The sequence below is a fragment of the Rana temporaria genome, chromosome 12 (genome assembly GCF_905171775.1).
Source record: "Rana temporaria chromosome 12, aRanTem1.1, whole genome shotgun sequence".
Classification (NCBI taxonomy): Eukaryota; Metazoa; Chordata; class Amphibia; order Anura; family Ranidae; genus Rana; species Rana temporaria.
In genome coordinates, this window is record NC_053500.1 from 18,524,044 (window position 1) to 18,547,177 (window position 23,134).

The 23,134-nt window shown below is 42.6% G+C and overlaps 1 protein-coding gene across 3 annotated transcripts in view; it reads right to left on the bottom strand.

Moving 5' to 3' along the window:
• Positions 1-22,280, bottom strand: part of LOC120919525 — a 112,321-nt gene extending 90,041 nt beyond the window's left edge. Inside the window, exons 1-2 of one of the 3 annotated variants that reach the window (XR_005744579.1) lie at positions 22,090-22,280; positions 13,869-14,020 (exon numbers count right to left, since the gene is read on the bottom strand). Coding sequence is in view for 2 of the 3 variants with exons in the window: in XM_040331726.1 (XP_040187660.1) it covers positions 13,869-13,922 (54 nt within the window). In the remaining variant the exon portion in view is untranslated. Of the gene's footprint in view, positions 1-13,868; positions 14,331-22,089 lie in introns of those variants that run through there. The other 2 variants (XM_040331726.1, XM_040331727.1) reach the window with 2 other exon arrangements.
• Positions 22,281-23,134: the final 854 nt, after the last annotated feature.

Below are 23,134 nucleotides of genomic sequence, written 5' to 3' on the forward strand. Positions count from 1 at the left end.
CATACAGTTGGGACTTTTAATTCAACCTTGCAGTTTTTTCTACACTTTTGGACTGTTATTTGTGTGTGGTCACAATAGAGGACTGCTTTGTTGCGATTTATTTGAAACCCAGGCTAGGTTTTTTGGTCAGTCACTACTACTCCCCCAGGGGTGTCTTTTCCCCTTCCCTCCACAGCATGCACATTCAGGAGATACATGATTGCACATCTATGACACACTCCACTCCTGCCCCGTTGGAGACTTTCAGAGCACTTGGAGCCATTAGACAAGTGTCAAAAGGGGGCTGGCATCTCAATCTCACTTCCACAATCTCCAGCATGCATTGTGCTTTAGGGTTTGATAAAACGACTGGTTAGTTAAATGTACTCTTTGCAGTGGATCGCGGTACATCAAAATGACTGGTGCTGCAGTAGATCTGGCACTGTGGCACTCGTTCACTAATATATGGCTACTCTTTGAAAGGCCTACCACACATGGGAGGCCATAGTAGCGCAATCGTAACAAATTTAAAACACAGCATGCTAAACCCTTGTGTATGTGAGCCCTCTTTCTTCCAAGATTGTTAATAAAAATAACGGAAAAAAAATTTGTTGCTGATGGATCCCGGTGAATGCACATCCTGCGTTTATTAAAAAAGCTTATTTTTAGGACCCTGGTGTTAAAAAAAAAAAAAAAAAAAAAGAAGAAGAGCTGTTGAAGATAACAACCAGCCATATGGATTGTTCCTTTTTAGACATTAGCAGTGATGGAAGGTATGGCTAAGAACTAGGTTGTGACAGTTCATCAATGCTATTACCTTGGCTATAGACGCATCATTTTTAAGTATTACCTAATAATTGCAAACTTACGCAGACATTAAGATGGCCTCACCCCTACTACAAACACAACCAGACTTATTTGTTGGTCAAACATTTAATCTTGTGTGATTAAATTACTAAAATAACTAGAATGTAAATTAAAGGGGTTGTAAACCCCTGTGGTTTTTCACCTTAATGCATTCTATGCATTAACCACTTAAGGACCATCTCACGACTTTTTACGTCGGCAGAATGGCACGGACAGGCATAAAGGCGTACAGGTACCTCCCCTTTAAGATCCCGATGTGCGCCCGCAACGGCACGCTCGTGACCCTGCCGCCTTCTCTGTGAGTCTGACCGCGGGTCCCGTGGACTCAATCGCCGCCGGGATACCCGCGATAATCTTACGGAGAGATAGAGCAGGGAGATGCTTATGTAAACAAGCATTTACCCGCTCTGCCTAGTGACAATGACAGTGATCACCGCTTCCTGTAATCGGAAGTGGTGATCACTGTCTTGTCTCGTGTAGCCCATACCCCCTACAGTTAGAAGCACTCATCAGGGCACACTTAACCCCTACAACGCCACCTAGTGGTTAACCCCTTCACCGCCAGTGTCATTTTCACAGTAATCAGTGCATTTTTAAAGCACTAATTTTTGTCCGCCATAATGTCGCAGCCACAATAAAAATCGCTGATCGCCGCCATTACTAGTAAAAAAAAATATTAATAAAAATGCCATAAAACTATCCCCTATTTTGTAGACGCTATAACTTTTGCGCAAACCGATCAATAAACGCTTATTGTGATTTTTTACCAAAAATATGTAGAAGAATGCGTATCGGCCTAAACTCAGGAAAAAAATATGTTTTTTCATATATTTTTGGGGGATATTTATTATAGCAAAAAGTAAAAAATATTGTTTTTTTGTTTTTTTTTAAATTGTCGCTCTATTTTTGTTTATAGCACAAAAAATTAAAAACACAGAGGTAATCAAATACCACCAAAAGAAAGCTCTATTTGTGAAAAAGAAAGGACATCAATTTTGTTTGGTAGCCACGTCGCACGACCGCGCAATTGTCAGTTAAAGCGACGCAGTGCCGAATCTCAAAAAGTGGCCTGGTCTTTGACCAGCGAAAGGGTCCGGGGCTGAAGTGGTTAAGGTGAAAAACCTGCTCTCATGCTGCAGCCCCTCAGACCCCCCCCCATTTTACTTACCTGAGCCCTGTCTTTCTCACCCCCGGGACAAGCACACCAGCTATGGCTGTGTGTCTCGTGTCCTGATTGGATAGATTGATAGCAACGCAGCCATTGGCTCCCACTGCTGTCAATCAAATCCACTGACGCGGGGTGGGGGGACAAGTCCTGCTGTCTGCGTCAATAGATGCAGCAGGAGGACACGGGAGCACACCCGCACGTGTGTCCCGAAGGAGTGTGCTTCTCGGACAGGGGAAATCGAGAAGAGGAGGAGCCACCAGCGCCGCTGAGGGACCCCAGAAAAGGAGGATCAGGGCCACTCTGTGCAAAACCAACTGCACAGAGGAGGTAAGTATGACATGTTTGTTATTTAAAAAGAAAAACAAAAAAAAACAAGAATTTAGTTACCCTTTAATTCTCCCTCTACATTGACACATGAAGGTAAAACTATTCCCCTTTAAAGCGAAAATATGGCATTGTAGGAAATCATTTAAAGAAGTAGCTATGTATGTTACCAATGGATAATCAGCCTAATATGTCCGGCTTAAAGTGTATTTCCACCTTTGCAGCATACCCACTTGCCGACTGCCCTATAGCAGATTTACTGCTACAGGGTGACCATTCAATTCCAGTATACATACCATAGTTTGTAGACACTATAACCTTTGTGCAAACCAATCAATATACGGGTATTGATATTTTTTTTAAACAAAAATTTGTAGCAGAATACATTTTGGCCTACATTTTTGAAGAAATTTGGGGCCAGATTCTCGTAGGAGCGCGTAACGTATATGATTTACGTTATGCCTCCGCAACTTAGATGGGCAAGTGCAGTATTCTCAAAGCACTTGCTCCATAAGTTGCAGCGGCGTAGCGTAAATCGGCCGGCGTAAGCCTGCCTAATTCAAATTCTGAAGAGGTGGGCGTGTGGTATGTAAATTATCCATGACCAGACGTGATTGAAGTTTTTCACTTACGGCGCATGCGCCGTCCGTGGAATATCCCAGTGTGCTTTGCGTCAAATTATGCCGCAAGGACGTATTGGTTTCGACGTGTACGTAAATGACGTCCAGCCCCATTCACGGACGACTTACGCAAACGACGTCAAAATACTTAACATTGGTGCGCCGCACCTACACCACCATAAAGCAGGGGTAACTTTAGGCCGGGAAAAGCCTAACGTAATTGGCGTAACTTTACTGCGCCGGGCGTACGTTCGTGAATTTGCGTATCTAGCTGATTTACATATTTTGACGTGTAAATCAGCGTACACGCCCCTAGCGGCCAGCGTAAATATACAATTACGATCCAACGGCGTAAGAGACTTACGCCTGTCGGATCTAATAGATATCTATGCGTAACTGATTCTAAGAATCAGGCGCATAGATACGACGGCACAACGCAGAGATACGGCGGCGTATCTGGAGATACGCCGTCGTATCTCTTTTGAGAATCTGGGCCTTGATTTTTATAATTTTTCTATTGGATGTGTTTTATAGAAGAAAGTAAAAAATATATTTTTTTTTTTCCAAAATTTTCACTTTTTTTGTTTATAGTGTAAAAATAAAACAAAAAAACCCAGTGGTGATCAAATACCGCTAAATTAAAAGCTCTATTTGTGGGGAAATACATTTAATTTATGTACAGTGTTGCACGACCGCGCAATTGTTAGTTTAATTAAAGCATATGCCATATAGCAAAAAATGGCCTGGTCATGAAGGGTGGGAAATGTTCCGGAGGTCAAGTGGATACTTAAAGGTAGTTATTTACTTTTCTGGTTGTTTTTTTTTGAGCCGGGTTATACATAGGACTCTTTGGGCAGCCTGTATTGTTCAGAATAGCTTTCAGTTAGAGGACAGATTTAAGTGTACAAAACAAGCCTCAAATTATTTAACCCTTTCTTTGTTAGACAGTTTAAAACTGATAATAGCTATCTGCCAGCACAGCACAGGCACAGAGTTAATTATGGTTTACTTAACTCCCTCCTCCCCCCTGCCCCCTCAACATTACAAAGAAGGGGAAAACTAAGAATGATTTTTCAGCAAATAAAAAAAGGTGAGCAGTAATTTTTTATTTTATTTGAAAGCTATTCTATATGAATGGGGTCATGTAACAAATATAAAATACAGCATCTCACAAAAGTATGTACACCCCTCAAATTTTTGCAAACATTTTATTATATCTTTTCATGTGACAACACTGAAGAAATAACACTTTGCTACAATGTTGTGTAGTGAGTGTACAGCTTGTATAACAGTGTAAATTTGCTGTCCCCCTCAAAATTACTCAACACAAATGTTAATGTCTAAACTGCTGGCAACAAAAGTGAGTACACCCCTAAGTGAAAATGTCCAAATTGGGCCCAATTAGCTATTTTTCCTCTGCGGTGTGATGTGACTCTTTAGTGTTACAAGGTCTCAGGTGTGAATGGGGAGCAGGTGTGCTAAATTTGGTGTTATCGCTCTCACTCTCTCATACTGGTCTCATGGTCTCACCTCATGGCAAAGAACTCTCTGAGGATCTGAATTTTTTTTTTCTCTACATAAAAGATGGCCTAGGCCAGGGGTCTCCAAACTACGGCCCGCGGGCCACATCCGGCCCGCCAGGCCATTTATTCCGGCCCGCAGCGTGAATCCTTAGTTCCCCTGTTAGTTGTGGAACCTGCGCTGCATATTCGCCCCAGGCAATATGCAGCGCAGGTCCCGCAATCCCTCCCGGCGTCTCACTGTGTGTGTTGGCTGCTGGCTGGGACCACGGCATCCCAGCAGCCAATGAGGTGTTTAGGGCAGACCTGTTGCCGCCTCCCTGCTCCCGCCTCGCTGTTAACCAGTAACGAGTGTGTAATACCAGCGGGGCGGGAGTCGGGAGATGCAGCAGGTCTGCAGTGCACAGCCAGTGATGGAGAGTGGAGACGCGCTGGACACATGCAAGGAGGGGGGCTTATACACTTGTGTGGGGGTGGGTTGAATGGCGCTGATGGGGCACAAACATCTGGGGGCTGATGACTCTGATGGGGACACACGTGGAGGGGGTTTTTCATACTGATGGGGACACAAATTTTGGGGGACTGATGACTCTGCTGGGGACACACGTGGAGGGGGTTTTTCATACTGATGGGGACACAAATTTTGGGGGACTGATGACTCTGCTGGGGACACACGTGGAGGGGGGGTTGTAGACTGATGGGGGCACAAATGTTGGGGGGCTGATGACTCTGATGGGGACACAAATGTGGGGGGGGCTGATGACTCTGATGGGGACATAAATGGGGGGGGGGGGGGCTGATGACTGATGGGACATAAATATGGGGGGGGGGGGGTGATGACTCAGATGGGGACATAAATGTGGGGGGGGGGGGGTGATGACTCTGATGGGGACACAAATATCTGTGGGGTTTGATGGGGACACAAATGTGGGGGTGCTGGTGGCTCTTATGGGGACACAAACATGTGAGGAGGGGGGCTGATGGCTCTAATGGTGACACAAATATGCAGGCGGGGGTGGGCTGTGATGGGGACACAAATGTGCAGGGAGACTCGGATAAATGATGGGGGGGCTCTAATGGGGACACCAATTTTTGGGGATACTGATGGGGAAACAGATGAATGCGGAGACTGATGGGGACACAGATGAATGGGGACACAGATGATGGGGACACAGATGATGGGGACACAGATGATGGGGACACAGATGATGGGGACACAGATGATGGGGACACAGATGAATGGGGACACAGATGAATGGCGACACAGATGATGGGGACACAGATGAATGGGGACACAGATGATGGGGACACAGATGATGGGGACACAGATGATGGGGACACAGATGATGGGGACACAGATGAATGGGGACACAGATGAATGGCGACACAGATGATGGGGACACAGATGAATGGGGACACAGATGATGGGGACACAGATGATGGGGACACAGATGAATGGGGACACAGATGAATGGGGACACAGATAAATGGGGACACAGATGAATGGGAAGACTGATGGGGACACAGATGAATGGGAAGACTGATGGGGACACAGATGAATGGGGAAACTGATGGGGACACAGGTGGATGGGGACACAGATGAATGGGGACACAGATGAATGGGAAGACTGATGGGGACACAGATGAATGGGGACACAGATGAATGGGGACACAGATGAATGGGGACACAGATGATGGGGACACAGATGAATGCGGAGACTGATGGGGACACAGATGAATGGGGACACAGATGAATGGGAAGACTGATGGGGACACAGATGAATGGGAAGACTGATGGGGACACATATGAATGGGGACACAGATGAATGGGGACACAGATGAATGGGGACACAGATAAATGGGGACACAGATAAATGGGGACACAGATAAATGGGGACACAGATGAATGGGAAGACTGATGGGGACACAGATGAATGGGAAGACTGATGGGGACACAGATGAATGGGGAAACTGATGGGGACACAGATGAATGGGGACACAGATGAATGGGAAGACTGATGGGGACACAGATGTATGGGGACACAGATGAATGGAAAGACTGATGGGGACACAGGTGGATGGGGACACAGATGGATGGGGAAACTGATGGATGGGGACACAGATGGATGGGGAAACTGATGGATGGGGACACAGATGGATGGGGAAAATGATGGGGACACAGATGAATGGGGAGACTGATGGGGACACAGATGAATGGGAGACTGATGGGGACACAGATGAATGGGGAGACTGATGGATGGGGAGACTGATGGGGACACAGATGAATGGGGAGACTGATGGGGACACAGATGATGGTGACACAGTTGGATGGGGAGACTGATGGGGACACAGATGAATGGGGAGACTGATGGGGACACAGATGAATGGGGAGACTGATGGGGACACAGATGATGGTGACACAGTTGGATGGGGAGACTGATGGGGACACAGATGAATGGGGAGACTGATGGGGACACAGATGATGGTGACACAGTTGGATGGGGAGACTGATGGGGACACAGATGAATGGGGACACTGATGGGGACACAGATGATGGTGACACAGTTGGGTGGGGAGACTGATGGGGACACAGATGAATGGGGAGACTGATGGGGACACAGATGATGGTGACACAGTTGGATGGGGAGACTGATGGGGACACAGATGAATGGGGACACAGATGAGGACACAGATGAATGGAGAGACTGATGGGGACACAGATGGATGGGGACACAGATGATGGTGACACAGATGAATGGAGAGACTGATGGTGACACAGATGATGGTGACACGGATGTAAAGCCTCATGCACGCTGGAAGTTTAGCCCCGCTGCATGATGCTCCAGCGTTTAGGTGCCAGCAAAGAATAGAGGAGCACCATTCAATCTTGCTGTCAGCAGTAAGTCAAATTCTATTCTATTTCTACTGTGGATTTATTTATAAATTATGTTTCCGGCCCGCGAATATGTGTAAAATATAGAATGTGGCCCTCGAAGTAAAAAGTTTGGAGACCCCTGGCCTAGGCTATAAGAAGATTGCCAAGACTGAATCTGAGTTGCAGCATGGTGGCCAAGACCATACAGCGGTTTAACAAGACAGGTTCCACTTAGAACAGTCCTCACCATAGTTGACAAAAGAAGTTAAGTGCACATGCTCAGCGTCATATCCAGCAGTTGTCTTTGGGAAATAGACGTATGAGTGTTGCCAGCATTTCTGCAGAGGTTGAAGGGGTGGGGAGGGTCAGCCTGTCAGTGCTCAGACCATACGCCACACACTGCATCAAATTGGTCTGCATGGTTGTCGTCCCAGAAGGAAGCCTCTTCTAAAGATGATGCACAAGAAAGCCTGCAAATGGTTTGCTGAAGACCAGCAGACTAAGGATATGGATTACTGGAACCATGTCCTGTGGTCTGATGAGACCAAGATAAGTGTATTTGGTTCAGATGGTGTCAGGCGTGTGTGGCGGCAACCAGGTGAGGAGAACAAAGACAAGTGTGTCTTGCCTACAGTCAAGCATGGTGGTGGGAGTGTCATGGTCTGGGGCTGCATGAGTGCTGCCGGCACTGGGGAGCTACAGATCATTGTGGGAACCATGAATGCCGACATGTACTGTGACATACTGAAGCAGAGCATGATCCCCTCCCTTCAGAGACTGGGCCGCAGGGCAGTATTCTAAACACACCTGCAAGACAACCACTGCCTTGCTAAAGAAGCTGGGGGTAAAGGTGATGGACTGGCCAAGCATGTCTCCACACCTAAACCCTTATTGATCATCTGTGGGACATCCTCATATGGAAGGTGGAGGAGCACAAGGTCTCCAACATCCACCAGCTCTGTGATGTCATCATGGAGGAGGGGAAGAGACTCCAGTGACAACCTGTGAAGCTCTGGTGAACTCCATGCCCAAGAGGATTAAGGCAGTGCTGGAAAATAATGGTGGCCACACAAAATATTGACACATTGTGCCCAATTGGGACATTTTCACTTAGGGGTGTACTAACTTTTGTTGCCAGCGGTTCAGACATTAATGGCTGTTTGTTGAGTTATTTTGAGGGGACAGCAAATGTACACTGTTATACAAGCTGTACACTCACTACACAACATTGTAGCAAAGTGTCATTTCTTCAGAGTTGTCACATGAAAATATATAATGAAATATTCACAAAAATGTGAGGGGTGTACTGACTTTTGTGAGATACTGTAGGTGTTATCCCAATTCGGGCCACAGAAGTGTAATTACACTTTAAAGAAAGCCTGTCATAAGAAAATCACGAAGGCCACCATTGCAGAAACTCCTGAGCCTGCTATTTTCCTAGCTTACATGATGACCCTCCTGGCTTATATACAATAAGTCACTGACCCAGGATAAGTATACAGATTAACGCTTCATAAATTGCCCTGACTGTCAGGAACTACCTTCTTGTTCTGGGTCAGTGATTCAGGAAGTCCAGGGGGTCAGCATCATAGCCAGTCAGCAATGGCTACCCATGTATTTTATTCTTATTTTAGGTTTGCTATAATGCAGTCTTCAAACTTTAGTGAAAATAGCTGTTATCGAATGTTTGCGTTTTTATTAGCATATGAACCGCATCACTAAAAACAAACATCTATCCTGCATTTGATGTATTCACTCCCCTATGCAGAGTATAGACATACCGCTATATGGTAACCTCTTCAATGCCACTGCATTCATTCATCAGGGAATCAGTACTGTTTGCTAAGCCTTATAACCTTCATGAAGCATAATCCCCATTGTAAAATTGCCATATATGTTTGCATTGGAGGAATGCCTGACCATGTTTGCAGGTATGGAGGCACTTTTGACTTTGGCAGACGCTCTCTATATGTCAGTAAAGTACTCAGTTTAAATTGCTTGGGTACATAGTCTTTTTTTAAATTAAATAGATACAGTGCCACAAGTTTAAGGATAATCTTTATATCAATGCATATAGCTTTTAAGGGTCAGTCCTGCCAAAAGTATTTTAAGTTTCCATAGGTTTTACAGGGCTACATTGCCCACTAGTTTGTATTCCTCCCTGGAGGAGAGAGCTTTCTGCAGTTGGCTTTACAGATGGGGTCTTTCGCTCTCTCTCGCTCTCTCCCTCTATCCCTCTCTCCTTCATCTCTTTCTTTCTCTCTGTGTTTTCTCTTTCTCTCTCTCTCTCTCTCTCTCTCTCTTTCTTTCTCTCAGTTTTTTTTATTTCTCTCTCTCTCTCTCTCTCGCTCTCTCTCTCTATTTCCTTCTCTCTCTCTCTCTCTCTCTCTCTCTTTTTCTTTCTTTCTTTCTTTCTTTCTTTCTTTCTCTTTCTTTCCTTCTCTCTCTCTCTCTCTCTCGCTCTTTCCTTCTCTCTCTCTCTCTCCCTCTTTCTCTCTCTCTCTCTTTCCTTCTCTCTCTCTCTCTCCCTCTGTCTCTTTCTCTCTCTCTCTCTCTTTCCTGCTCTCTCTCTCTCTCTTTCTTCTCTCTCTCTCTCTCTCTCTCTTTCCTTCTCTCCATCTCTCTCTCTTTCTCCCTCCCTCTCTCTCTCTCTCTTTCTTTCTCTATCTTCCTTCCTTCCTTTCTCTCTCTCTTTCTCTCTCTCTTCCTCTATTTCTTTCTCTCTCTCTCACCCTATTGAAGTTTCCATTAATGTTACATTAGGAAGATTACAGTGGGACAATTAAGACTGCAGTTGGCTTTACAGATTGGGGTCTCTCTCTCTCGCTCTCTCTTCCTATCCCTCTCTTCTTCATCTCTTTCTTTCTCCTTTTTTTCTTTCTCTCTCTCTCTTTCCTTCTCTCTCTCCCTCTCTTTCTTTCTTTCTTTCTCTTTCCTTCTCTCTCCCTCTCTCTCTTTTCTTTTTTCTCTTTCCTTCTCTCTCTCGCTCTCTCTTTATTTCTCTCTCTCTCTCTCTCTCTTTCCTACTCTCTCTTTCTCTCTCTCTCTTTCCTACTATCTCTTTCTTTCTTTCTTTCTCTCCCTCTCTCTTTCTTTCTTTCTTTCTTTCTTTCTTTCTTTCTTTCTTTCTTTCTTTCTTTCTTTCTTTCTTCCTTCCTTCCTTCCTTCCTTTCTCTCTCTCTCTCTTCCTCTATCTCTATCTCTATCTCTATCTCTCTCTCTCTCTCTCTCTCTCTCTCTCTCTCTCTCTCTCTCTCTCTCTCTCTCTCTCTCTCTCTCTCTCTCTCTCTCTCTCTCTCTCTCTCTCTCACCCTATTGAAGTTTCCATTAATGTTACATTAGGAAGATTACAGTGGGACGATTAAGACTGTTGCTACCTTATGAAGAGTGAGACTCCAGCAGGGACCTCCACCCCTTAAAGTCCCCAAAAGATAAGAGATATCAGTGGACGAGTCAGCTCACCAGCATCAATTTATAAGCAATATTAGGATTGAGCGGAGAAGACCCCTAAAGAGCCTGAAATACACATCCTAATTTTTATTCTATGAATCAATATTGATAAATGTGGCATGCCATCGGACACGTTCTGATTAAATAAGAGGCTATCTGTGTATAAGGCTGTATAGAGTACATAATATTTCCATGCGGTATGATGTACACACAAAGCACTTTGTCTCGTATCCTTCCCTTCATAGCCTGACACGTGCTCACAGCTGCATGCAGCACAGGATTGGGATGGTTCTAGTCATTACACTGCAACGGGCAGGCCTACTACTGCTCAGTACATTCTAACCTTATTACTTATAATCCTGATTTCCAGCTATAATACCTGATTAAAGCAAACCTGAAAGAATAGACATATAGAAGCGACCACTTCAGGTGCAGGCTCCGGGGGAAGCTATCCCAATCCTGTCTTTACTTCCCAAAGAGATGCTGGATGGAAGTTTTGACTTTTTTTTTTTTCACGGTTTGCTGGCTCTATGCTTGTTCCGCTCAGTGATTCACTAATTAGTAAAACAAGGATCATGCCCCAAAGCCAGCAAAATTACAAGTCAACAATGGCAGCTGTCATATTTCTATCCATTACAGGCTCACTTTAAGCTTGGTCCTTGGCAGTGTTCCTGGTTTTCAGTGCTGCCTGGCTATACCATAAAATACTTCCCTATTGCAGTATTGTGTTTTTCTTTTCTTAATCAATATCTGGATTTTTTTTTTTAAGTTACCAGTAATTTGCAGTTTATGTTTCAAATGCAAAAAAAAAAAAACACCATAAAGATGTATTTATTGGGAATTACCAGTAGTTCCACTGTCTTCTGTGACCGTGTGGTTACACCAGCAAGCTTAGAAACACCATCTCAGTCTTCCAAGAAATGTGGTAAAGTGTTGGCAACTATGTATTTGTATAATATATCCATATACATTAGATGAAAGTTGGATGAGGTAAGTAATGTTAAGTAGGCAATTTTATATGGCTGTTTTTTATTTTTATTTTTTTATGTAAAGTTATTGTAGTAGCAAGTAACTTAAAAAAGTCAGTTGAAATGTTCTGCAAGCTCTTTGTTTTACTAAAACAAGTTGCTTAATGTGTTCTGTGTTTAGCACAGTATAGATCTGCATTGGGGTGATCCTAGAAAAGACGAGCGACCTCCTAGCGTCAGCACAGAAATGATCGTAGTCTAAAGATCTATATGTGGCTGGTTATTTCATGTCCTAAAGCACAGCAAGCCTGTAACACGGTGCTGTCCACTTTGGTCTTTGGGGGCCTTGATCTTTCCAGGGTTAGGACAGTAAGGGGTTGATTTACTAAAACTGGAAAGTGCAAAATCTGATACAGTTCTGCATAGAAACCAATCAGCTTCCATATTTTTTTTTTTTTGTCAAAGCTAAATTGAACAAGCTGAAGTTAAGCTGGCCATTATACAATTGTCTTATTTAATTTCCTTCAGATTTACCTTCAACTATGTAGTGCATGGACCTGCCTGATTGTATACAAATTGAAAGTCTTTAGGTTTGACCTCAGATTATATGGTTTTGGTAAATCTAAAGGAAAGTTGTACAAGAGAATTGTATAATGTATGTCAAGCAACCCCCTAGCATTTCTGGCCGTGACCATCTTGAGTAAGGGCAGATGATTCATGTACCATTTACTTCCTAAGAACCCATACACACTATTCGATTTTCTGCAGATTTTTGTCTTCAGATTTACCAAAACCATGTAGTGCAAGGGCCTGCCTGATTGCCTACAAATTTAAACTTAAGGTTTGACCTCCTATTATATGGTTTGGGTAAATCTGCAGACAAAAATCTGCAGGAAATCTAATGGTGTGTATGGGGTCTTAGAATCTGATTGGCTACCATGCAGAGCTGCACCAGATTTTGCACTCTCCAGTTTTAGTAAATTAACCCCTAAATGTCTAAGTGACAACTTTCTGGGATTCAATAACATTAATTCTTACCCGCTTTTAGTTTTTTTTTTTAGAAAGTTGCAATTCAGTAATGATCTTTTAATTGCTTATTTAACCAAGTGCAATCACTTGAATGCAAATACAGCAGAGCATTTTTCAGGTGCAGATATTTGTTGTATTGCATACCGATAACTGCTAATAACAGTGGTCAGAAACATTGGGAAATACCTATCTCAGCCTGACTTACATCTGCAAAGTGTATACATTTATCAGCATTTGAACATTGCTATTTTACAAGAGGGTCTGGGGCGGAAAACTCACTGTGCAGAATTGTCTTCCTCAAAATTCTGCATTGCGTGAGGTCATCTAGGGCAACAATTTGACTTTGAAAATTTGTAGTGGGGTTGTTTTAATAAGACCGGAGGGTGCAAAATCTGGTGCAGCTCTGCATAGAAGCCAATCAGCTTCCAGTTTTGTTTTTTTAAATTTGAACAAGCTGAAGTTAGAAGCTGATTGGTTTTCTATGCACAATTGCACCAGATTTTTCACTCGCCAGTTTTAGTAAATCATCCCCAAAATTACTTTTATATTCATTCTTCTGCAAAGGCAAAAAAAAACATCTCCATGCAGTTCAACTTGATTAATAGTTTCCAACATTTAAAACCATTTCTAGGGACACTTTGTTGCTGCGCCACTCATGCAACCATGCGTCATAATGAAAGGGGAACCATTAACCAACACATTTTCCATTATATCACATCTCCAGAATCGGTTAAAATAGTTTTTGCATTTCAAAAGAAAGCTCCAGTAACTTAAAAAAGATGGAAGCATAAGTATTGACCACACTAAAAAAAATGAAGAATTTAACTGTTCATCAGGGTCAAAGCTGAATACTGATATTTCCAAGGTTTACAATTTTCCAGAAACACGTCTTGGAAACCTGGGATAGTTGGCAACTATGGTCTAAAAGAGCATTGCAAAGGTCACAGCCCCTAAACCCCGAAATTTTTCATCGCCACTGCAGTCTGGTGTCAAGGTGAGCGGCACAAGTAAGGTTAATACAACAAGGCAAGCAGACACAACACAGAATGAATTAAAGCCAGGTCTTACCTCCGGGGTCCGTACCAGATCCCTCTGCTGCACGCGGCTCTTATAGAAGTGCATCTCTCCGCACTATAGACAAAAGGCTGTGCCCTCTGTTCATATTCTATTTTCTAATGTTAAATGGCACTGAATCTGTCTGGCCTCTCCCGCCCATGCATCTGAAATGAAAGATAAATCAGGGAGGCAGGTAAGGCACAGGCCAGGCACGCCGGTCTCTGTCGGTCTGTCTCAGCACTTAACACAAATCTGTCCCTTCTCTTTGTCTCCTCTTTCTCTCTCTCTCTCTCTCTCTCCCTCTCTCTTTGCTCACTCATTCCTTTGCATCTACTCTGAGCTTTAAAGCTCCCCTAACAATGTAGAGTGACTTCCACTAGTGAAAATGATGATCACACTAAACAGAGGGCTATTATGAGCTGGATTTAGGCATCTGACTAAACCAGAGGTCACAGTTGTGTTTCCTGCTCAGTCAGCATTGCTGTAATGGAACGCTCAGCTGGTCAACTTACCTGCCTCACTGCACTGTCTCTCCCAAGCACTCTTCTCTCCAGTAACATTAAACACACACACACACAACTCCCAACTATGGAGATCAATAGCAATTTACTGGCTAACGGAAAATGGCTGTTTTAGTGTTAATGAATTTTTTTTTTTTTTTTTTTTGCTGCTTTGGTTACGGTTTTCATAATGAACCTCTTTGCGCAGGGCCAGATTGAAATGACTGTAGCATATGGACCACTTTGATTTTGTCTCCGCGTTTTTATTTGATGTACTTAAAGAGGTACCATTTATTTTTAGCCTTGTTGTTTTAATTTAGTATTTATGTCTATATTTATATTTTTTCTTTTTATGGATTTTAATTTTAATTTCTCTCTTGTATGATGCAAAGGGGGGGGGGGGCAGTCTTATACTCTCTTACACAAGGCTGCAAAATTATAGCTATCACTTTGCAGGTCACTTTAAATAAAATGGTATAGGTGTCAACCCGACTTTGATGTTATCTGTCTAACAAGGGGAGCCATCTATAGAGCCTCCAAAGCTAACAAAACCATTGATCACCATCAGACCTGATTTTTGTTCTCTCATCATTGACCAAACGTTCACACTTGTATATTGTTCATATTCTTGGTAGAGAGACCTCATGCTTTCCTCCAGCACCAGCCTTATCTTAGGGAATATTAGTGACCAGGTGATCTACTATCCACCTAATAGCAATATCAGGGGTGCCTGCTGGCTTCTACAGATTAAGCCGATTATCATTGCAGGTCTTTGGGGTTTTGAGTTCCATCCATAGACAAGACAGCCTCTAGAACCTCTATGTGCACAGCATTGCAGGTATTTACATCATCCTCATCAGAAATCTCTCTTACCCTTTCTTGCCACCCAGATGCATAGCTTAAAGCCAGACGGTCTTTGCTTCCTCTTATATTACATAAAAATCTTTTGTTAATTTTTTTTGTAGACCCTCCAGCAGCAAATATGTACATTTTTGGAGATGTTGCTTTAGCCTTTATAGAATGTAGTGTGGTCAGAACACTGGTATATAAAAGGGGATGGGCCATAATGATGGATCCCTTTGGCCACATGGGCCTAGAAGCATTTGCACCTTCTTCACACTCTATAACAGGTGTAGGCAACCTCAGCACTCCAATTGTGGTGAAACTACAAATCTCATCATGCCCCTACCTATCCAGGAGTATAGGAATGCCTCTTGGGACTTGTAGTTCCATAACAGATAGAGTGCTGGGGTTGCCTACCCCTGCTCTATAATTACACCTTAGTAGATGACTGATTTACCAAAAATATAATAGGAGGTCAAACCTTAGAAGTTTCAGTTAGTATGCAATCAGGCAGGCCCCTGCACTACATGGTTGTAGTAAATCTGAAGACACAAATTTGCAGGAAAATCTAATAGTGTGTTTGGGGCTTAAAGGGGTTGTAAAGGTACAATTTATTTTTCCTAAATAGCTTCTCTTACCTTAGTGCAGTCCTCCTTCACTTACCTCATCCTTCCATTTTGCTTTTAAATGTCCTTCTTTCTTCTGAGAAATCCTCACTTCCTGTTCTTCTGTCTGTAACTCCACACAGTAATGCGAGGCTTTCTCCCTGGTGTGGAGTGTCGTGCTCGCCCCCTCCCTTGGACTACAGGAGAGTCAGGACGCTCTCTACGTTGCAGATAGAGAAAGGAGCTGTGTGTTAGTGGGCGTCCTGACTCTCCTGTAGTCCAAGGGAGGGGGCGAGAACGACACTCCACACCAGGGAGAAAGCCTTGCATTACTGTGTGGAGTTACAGACAGAAGAACAGGAAGTGAGGATTTCTCAGAGGAAATAAGGACATTTAAAAGCAAAATGGAAGGATGAAGTAAGTGAAGGAGGACTGCACTAAGGTAAAGGAAGCTATTTAGGAAAAATAAATTGTACCTTTACAACCCCTTTAAGAGCCCTTTCACACTGAGGCACTTGAAAACTGCCTATAAAAACGCAAAGTGTTTTCGAGGCATTTTTGCTGCGCTTTTCAGGTGCTTTATCAATCGCTTTTCAGGCGCTTTCTATTCGTTTTAATAGAGAGGGGCACTTTTGAGGTGCTTTTTTTTTAGTGCTCCAAAAATGCTCCAAAGATGCTGCTTGCAGGAGTTTTTTTACCTCCCCGTCAGCACTCATGAGCTTTTTCTTAGCATCAAAGCACTTGAAAAGCGCCTCAGTGTGAAAGGGCCATTAATAAACAGTAGCTGGGTTATATTTGGCTTCATAACATTCTTCAAGAGAAAGTGATTTGGAGGTAATAAATTGGGTAAAATGCTGGTAAGGCCCGTTATCAGCCATAGCCAGCTATACAATAAATTGTAAATTGTAATTTTTATTAATCAAAAACAAGCAATAGTAATAGCAATTGTAAACGTTTTCCATGTATGAATGCTGATGTTCCTTTTAAACCTCCCTTTATGCAAGAAAGGCACCCGAAGTCTTTCCCTGTATATAGAGCTAATTGAGTCAATAATCCAATGTTTTTGCTAATGACTAGGGAAAGTGGGATTGAATTCTTTGAATGGACCGTCTTCCCAAGTGCTGATTAATATCGCCTCTCCCTAGAGAGTACAAGAATGACTTAACGCAACTGTGCATTTAGTGAATTGTATACATCTAGGAATTTGTGCAAATAGCTCAGTGCGCAAATGGGACCGAATCAGAATAATTAGCAAGTCAATCGTTTGACTAAGGTTTGAGTTGTTATCTGAAAGAGTATTACCTGTAAACAAGAGACAAAACCATAAGTACCCGTGGCTCTTCAGTGATGACATCATAGACACAGGTGTGAGCACCGGCCCGGGGACTCTGTTCGCGGGGAGGCTTGCACCAAAACTGCATAGTATGATGAAGTTCAGTGCGTATTTTTTAAATGCTAGGGTGTTTTTCATTTTCTGATTATTATTATTATTATTATTATTATTATTATTATTATACAGTTTGCGCAGCGCTTAACAAAATAAAGGCAGACATTACAGTTGCATTACAATTTGTTACATGAGGAATGAGAGGGCCCTGATCATTAGAGCTTGCAATCTAAATGTTTAATGTGCTATAACCCAAAGCAAGCAAAAGTTTACTGCTGTCTCTTTTTGGTTGCTTCGGATTGTAGAAATTAGCAGATTTTTGTTTGCTGTATTAAAATCTACATACAGAAGGTGCTTGTAACAGGATATTCCATTCTGTCTAAATTCAATCAAACAGCCTTAAAGACAGAAGCCGGCTGAATGGTCAACTTCTGTTGGACTGACTCCAGTACACAATGGCTGAATGTCAGTCGGTTTCTATTGAACCGGCAGTTCCTGCCTGACATTCGGCCTGTGTGTCCTAGGCTTAAAGTGGTTGTAAACCCTCTCTGAGAACTTTCACCTACAGGTAAGCCTAGATTAAGGCCTACCTGTAGGTGCTTGCAATATCTCCCAGACCTACACGGTTTAGGAGACATTTGCAATAAATAATGCACCAATGTCTACGGCACGCAGGCGCACTGAGCATGCCTTCAGTGTCGGCTCCTGCGCACATGCGTGGAAGTGACGTCATCGCTGCTCCGGCCAGTCACAGCGCTGGAGCAGCGATACCTGGAAGGAAGCGGGTGAAAGATTTCGGCTTTGGCTTCGGTTTCAGGTATGTGACACATAATGGGCTACTATGCAATGCATAGTAGCCCATTATGCTTTACCTTTGCAGGGAAACAAAGGAAGTAAACTCAACAGAAGTTGACCATTCAGCCGGCTTCTGTTGATGGGACATGACCAAAAAAGGTCTGCCGATTGGCTTCCGATCAGGGCTCTCAGCCAACAGTGAAGAGCGCTAACCAGAGTGTTCTGGCGGGGGTGGCCATCCCCCTGTCAGAACACAATAGCACAGCAGGGGAGAACGCTGTACTAACATTGGATTATTAGTACAGCGGCTCCTCCTGAACTGTTTTTTTTTTCCCGTTCAGCACTGCTGGGCTGAACAAAAAAAAAACACTACTGGTGTGTACTAGGCTTAACTAGCACCATAAAATATCCCGGGGTCATTTAGGTTTTAGAACCAAATGGGATTTACTAAAACTGAATCTGGTGCATCTGTGCATAGTAACCAATCAGCTTCCAGATTTTACTGTCAAAGCTTAATTGAACAAGTAGAAGTTAGAAGCTGATTGGTTACTATGCACAGCTGCACCAGATTCTGTATGCTCCAGTAAATCCCTACGTAAATGTAACCTTTTCTAGAGAGAACACCTAAGTGACCTGTGTTTTGACAGCTCACCTATTCACAAAGGCTGGTGAAAACCATGTTGTATGTTTAATCATCGGAATTCAAATGAGAGAAGCTACTGGTGAACGCAGACATTCCCCCGGCTGGCACACGTGCAGTTCCATGTCACAATAGATGATCCCATTCAGGTTTAGTCCATTGCCCTAAGAACTAGTATGCTGACTATGAATTGGAACAGCGGCTTCCCTTGAAGGTTTCTAGCTCGGGCGTTTTGCTTTGTGACTGATTCCCTTTAGATCAATTCCCTTTGAATATCTCTATTAGTATAATGTTGCAGCTACAGACTAATATTGGGGTTGATTTACTAAAACTGAAGAGTGTAAAATCTGGTGCAGCTCCGCATAGAAACCTAAAGTTGTTCACTTAACCTTTGATTAAAAGAAAAACCCCTGGAAGCTGATTGGTTTCTATACAGAGCTGCACCAAATTTTGCACCCTCCAGTTTTAGTAAATCACCTTCATTGTCTCTAAGCTTAGAAAGCTGCAGCGCAAAAAACTATGAAGTGTTAAAGGGTCAGTCCACTTTATTGTAATATTTCCGGTTTAAGTGGGTTTTTGGTAGGAACTCTTTAAATAGAGTATCCTATAGCAACAGATTATTATTATTTTTTTCATTCATTGCTTCAAGCAGTCTGATCAGCAAGAGATGATTGCTGATTGGTCATGACAGATTACTGCACTTTGCGCATTGCTTTCTGCCCCTATTAAATGAGTCTGGTGTCCCTCAGAAGTGCTTGCAGTCAAAGAGTTAGCAAAGGTAACCCCATGCAGATGTACCGTATATACAAGCTCCCACTACTGGCACTGAGCCCTAGAAGATCTATACTGTATAGTAGGAAGTCAGTTCATCACATAAATAATTAAACAATAAATGTTCTAAGGAAAATGTGAAATTGTTACCAAGCTTTCTTGCAGGAAACAAAAATCACCCTATCCTGTTATTTGCTGCTCTCTTTTGGAAAAAAAAGCACGTTCCTTTCCCATTTTCCAGCACAAACCTTGCCTCACTCTGAATTATCGCTCTTTTACGCTTTTGTTTTACATTACCGTATTATTATGCACCTAAAATTTTACAGACACCATAATAAGCCAGCAGTGCTATGTAAAGTAGGTGACTGCGGTAGACCTTTTTTTTTTTATGATTGGCCCTTTTTTCAATATCTCTCTGTTTGAAAATCATCTGCCCCTGCTGTTATGTATTAAACAGAAAGATCCACAGCTTTGTTTTTCTTCTACAGTTATAGGACATTTCCGAGATCGCTTTTAGCTTTGCAGTAACATAATGCCATTGTATTAGCCAATTTCTTTGACCTCCGTTTGTCGCGTGGCATTAAGAACATCAATAGACTAAAGACATACGTTCTGCAACCTGCAAAGAAAGTTTTTAAAACCGCCTGATATCAATGTAAAGTGTATGGGTAATATACACATGTGAGTGTGTATGTATACATTATTGAATTCTATTATTGTTAAAATCAACATTTGGATGCACACTTCCTGATATTTGCTAGAAATATTTCTGGTTACATTTTTTTTTTCTTTCTTTCTTTAGATTACATTTTTTTTTCCTCTTCTTTTCTTTTTTTCTCTGCATTTAAACATCACTAGAACAGACTAGGTAGTGTAGGGGTTAATGCCCAAATGTGTGCATTGACAAGCAATGGATGTTTATGCAGCATTACTGTTAAGATTTTGCAGCATGTTGGGAAATATCTGCAACTAGCCCTTTCAATTTGAAGAATTTTCTACCGCGTCCCAGCCAGAAAAGAAGTTGCAATGGTTTCAGTTGCTCCTCGATGACTGCGCAGATCTCAGAAAGATCTCTGCAGATCGCAGAAAACCGAGAAAAGGTCTAGGCACATATGATAAGTGTCTACATAGCAGCATGCTGAAGCTGGGGATATTACTGGATTGGGAGCGACACATGAGCCAGCTTCTTTATTCATCTCCATTGCTTAGGTGGTAATTTGGCACCTTGAATGTTGCTTTTTTTTTTTTTTTTTTTTTTTTTTTTTACATTTGCTGACAGACCGGGCCTACCCGCTAAATCTCAGCAGTACAAGGCCACAATAACGCAGTACAGCAGATAGTGCACATAACTGAACTCTACTAATATCTAAATGGCATGCTGGGACTTGTGGTTCCGTTAATTTTTTTTTTTTTTGCAGATGCTTAAACAGGCCCCTTTGCTCTAATACCCAAACAAAGCTAATAATTTATAAAACCATAGGAGAAAAAAAAATGTGAATTTTGCTCAAACCAACCGGTATTGAGTTGGCAGCTGCAATCCAGTTGCTGTGGACGACGCAGACCCTTTTTCGCGTTTAGGAATCCTCATCACTCATGCATGATGTAATAGTTACACACAGCAACTCATTCATCCTAAATTTTAAATCTGTATACATACTTCAAAGAAATAAGATTTAATAATAAAAAAAAAATACTAGCATTGAAAGCTTGAAAATATTTAATATAAAAACTATAACACTTGCAAAACCAACATAACAACAATAATCGAAATCTCAAAATGATACATGTTCTACACTTGTGCATGTTATAATACATAGATGTCACAAATATCACTTAAAAAATGCAATGAATATTAGTAACAATATATGCGCTTATTTATTACGCAGGGCAGAAGGCAGCAGTCAAGTTTAAATTTCAGTAACCCATAGCAACTAAAGACATGCTCCTTTAAGACAGTTTAGAGCAGACATGCACATTTCTAATTAGTATGATCAGGAGACTTCGCGCATTGGTGTCTGTCCTACTACACAAGTTTGAACGCAAGAAATATAAAAAAAATTTGTCCTGATGAATAGACTATAAATGATGTCAATAAAGAAAGCAGTCCCTATTAAATATTAGATCTATTTTATGAGCGCAAAGCGTTATTTAAAAACCTTAGCATACATCTACTGCGACCACATATTGAGTAGAATATCATTTCTTGCAGTGAATGCTCTTAATTAAAAAAAAAAAAGCAAAAAAAATAGCACAGCGCTCTCTCTAGCATATATTCACTAGTCTCTCTTACGATCAAAGCTTGCGTTATCCTGGGAGCAATGCCACCAACAACGCAGGCCTCCACCGGCAACCAACAGGTTAACCCCGTCCAACGATTACATGTCAAAGTTGTAAGGTTTCAGGCTGATACATGTGCTTTAGCTGCTTACGCTGCAGAATCCTGCAATGAGTAATTTCATCCTGAACAAGCCAACCAAAGAAGCACATTTGTGCAACCCCCCCCCACCCCCCCACCTTGATGCAAAGCACAGGGAGACATGGAAAGAGGACAGGCATCCTCCTGCAAGGAAGGGATGCTCATGTAAGTCACCAGTCAAGTTTGAATGGAGCAGGTAATGTGGTGTGTTAGTATTTAACGCGCGGAGGTCTGGTGCAGCCAGAGAAAGAAGAGCATAGGCAGAAAGATACATACCCTGACAGAAGAGTCTGTTGCAGCAGTGGAGTCACTAGAGCTGAAGCTGAAAGCTGAATCAGCTTTTGAGAGTTAGGGATGCATAGAGGAGGGTCATAGAATCACAAGGTAATATTATGCTGCAGCCGCCTTCCTCTCTTCCAGAGCCAATCTCTAATGCAGGAAGGGAAAAAAAATAATAAAACAGGCCCTGTAATGGTATTAGTCTATACTTTGAGAGAGAGAAAATACCCAGCCCCCCCCCACCAGTCTCTCACACACACACACGCACACCACCCCCATCACCGGCATCTCCACCTCCCTCACACTCATAGCAAAGCACCTTAACACAGACCAATTCTTTTTGCATCCTCCCTAGGGATGGAGCATTGCGATAAATGGGATAGCAACGCTTTAAGGATAAGAATCTCCAGTAAGATGGGAAAGCGGCCTATGGAGAGGTGCCTGGAATAGAGGCAGTATTCACAAGCTCAAGGTTCCATGCACAAGGGACATTGCTAAAGGATGAGCGTCCACAGGCACATGCATTGACGATGGGCATGCTTGTTTACTCATTGCAGGGTTATGTTATTCTTGGCTTGGAAGGCAGCTTAAAGTGCAGTGTGGTCATTATGTTGTAGAAAACACGCCAGCGTCCCAAGCACAATTTCTTTCTCGTTCTACTTTCAGCAATAACACGTCAGAGACCATGACCCTCTCTTGCACCCAAATGACATGGAAACCACTAGCAATGAATAGCCCACCACACCCCAATGCAGCAAGCAAAAATATGAACCATTATCTTTAAGCACAAAATATACAGTGCTGGGATTATAGAACAAAACAGATACTATTTGCATTATTTTGCCTTGCTATATGACCTTTCTCATCTATCTTGCAGCAGTGCAGTCATCACGGTGTATAAATGACCCACAATTCTCTATTTATGTTGAATAAATGCTGACCCCCGATCCCCCCCCCCCCCCATTCCTAAATTTCAGTGGAATGGTCTCCATTTTTTATAGACAAACTAAAATAATTGTAGACACGCCCACACCTCCAAAAG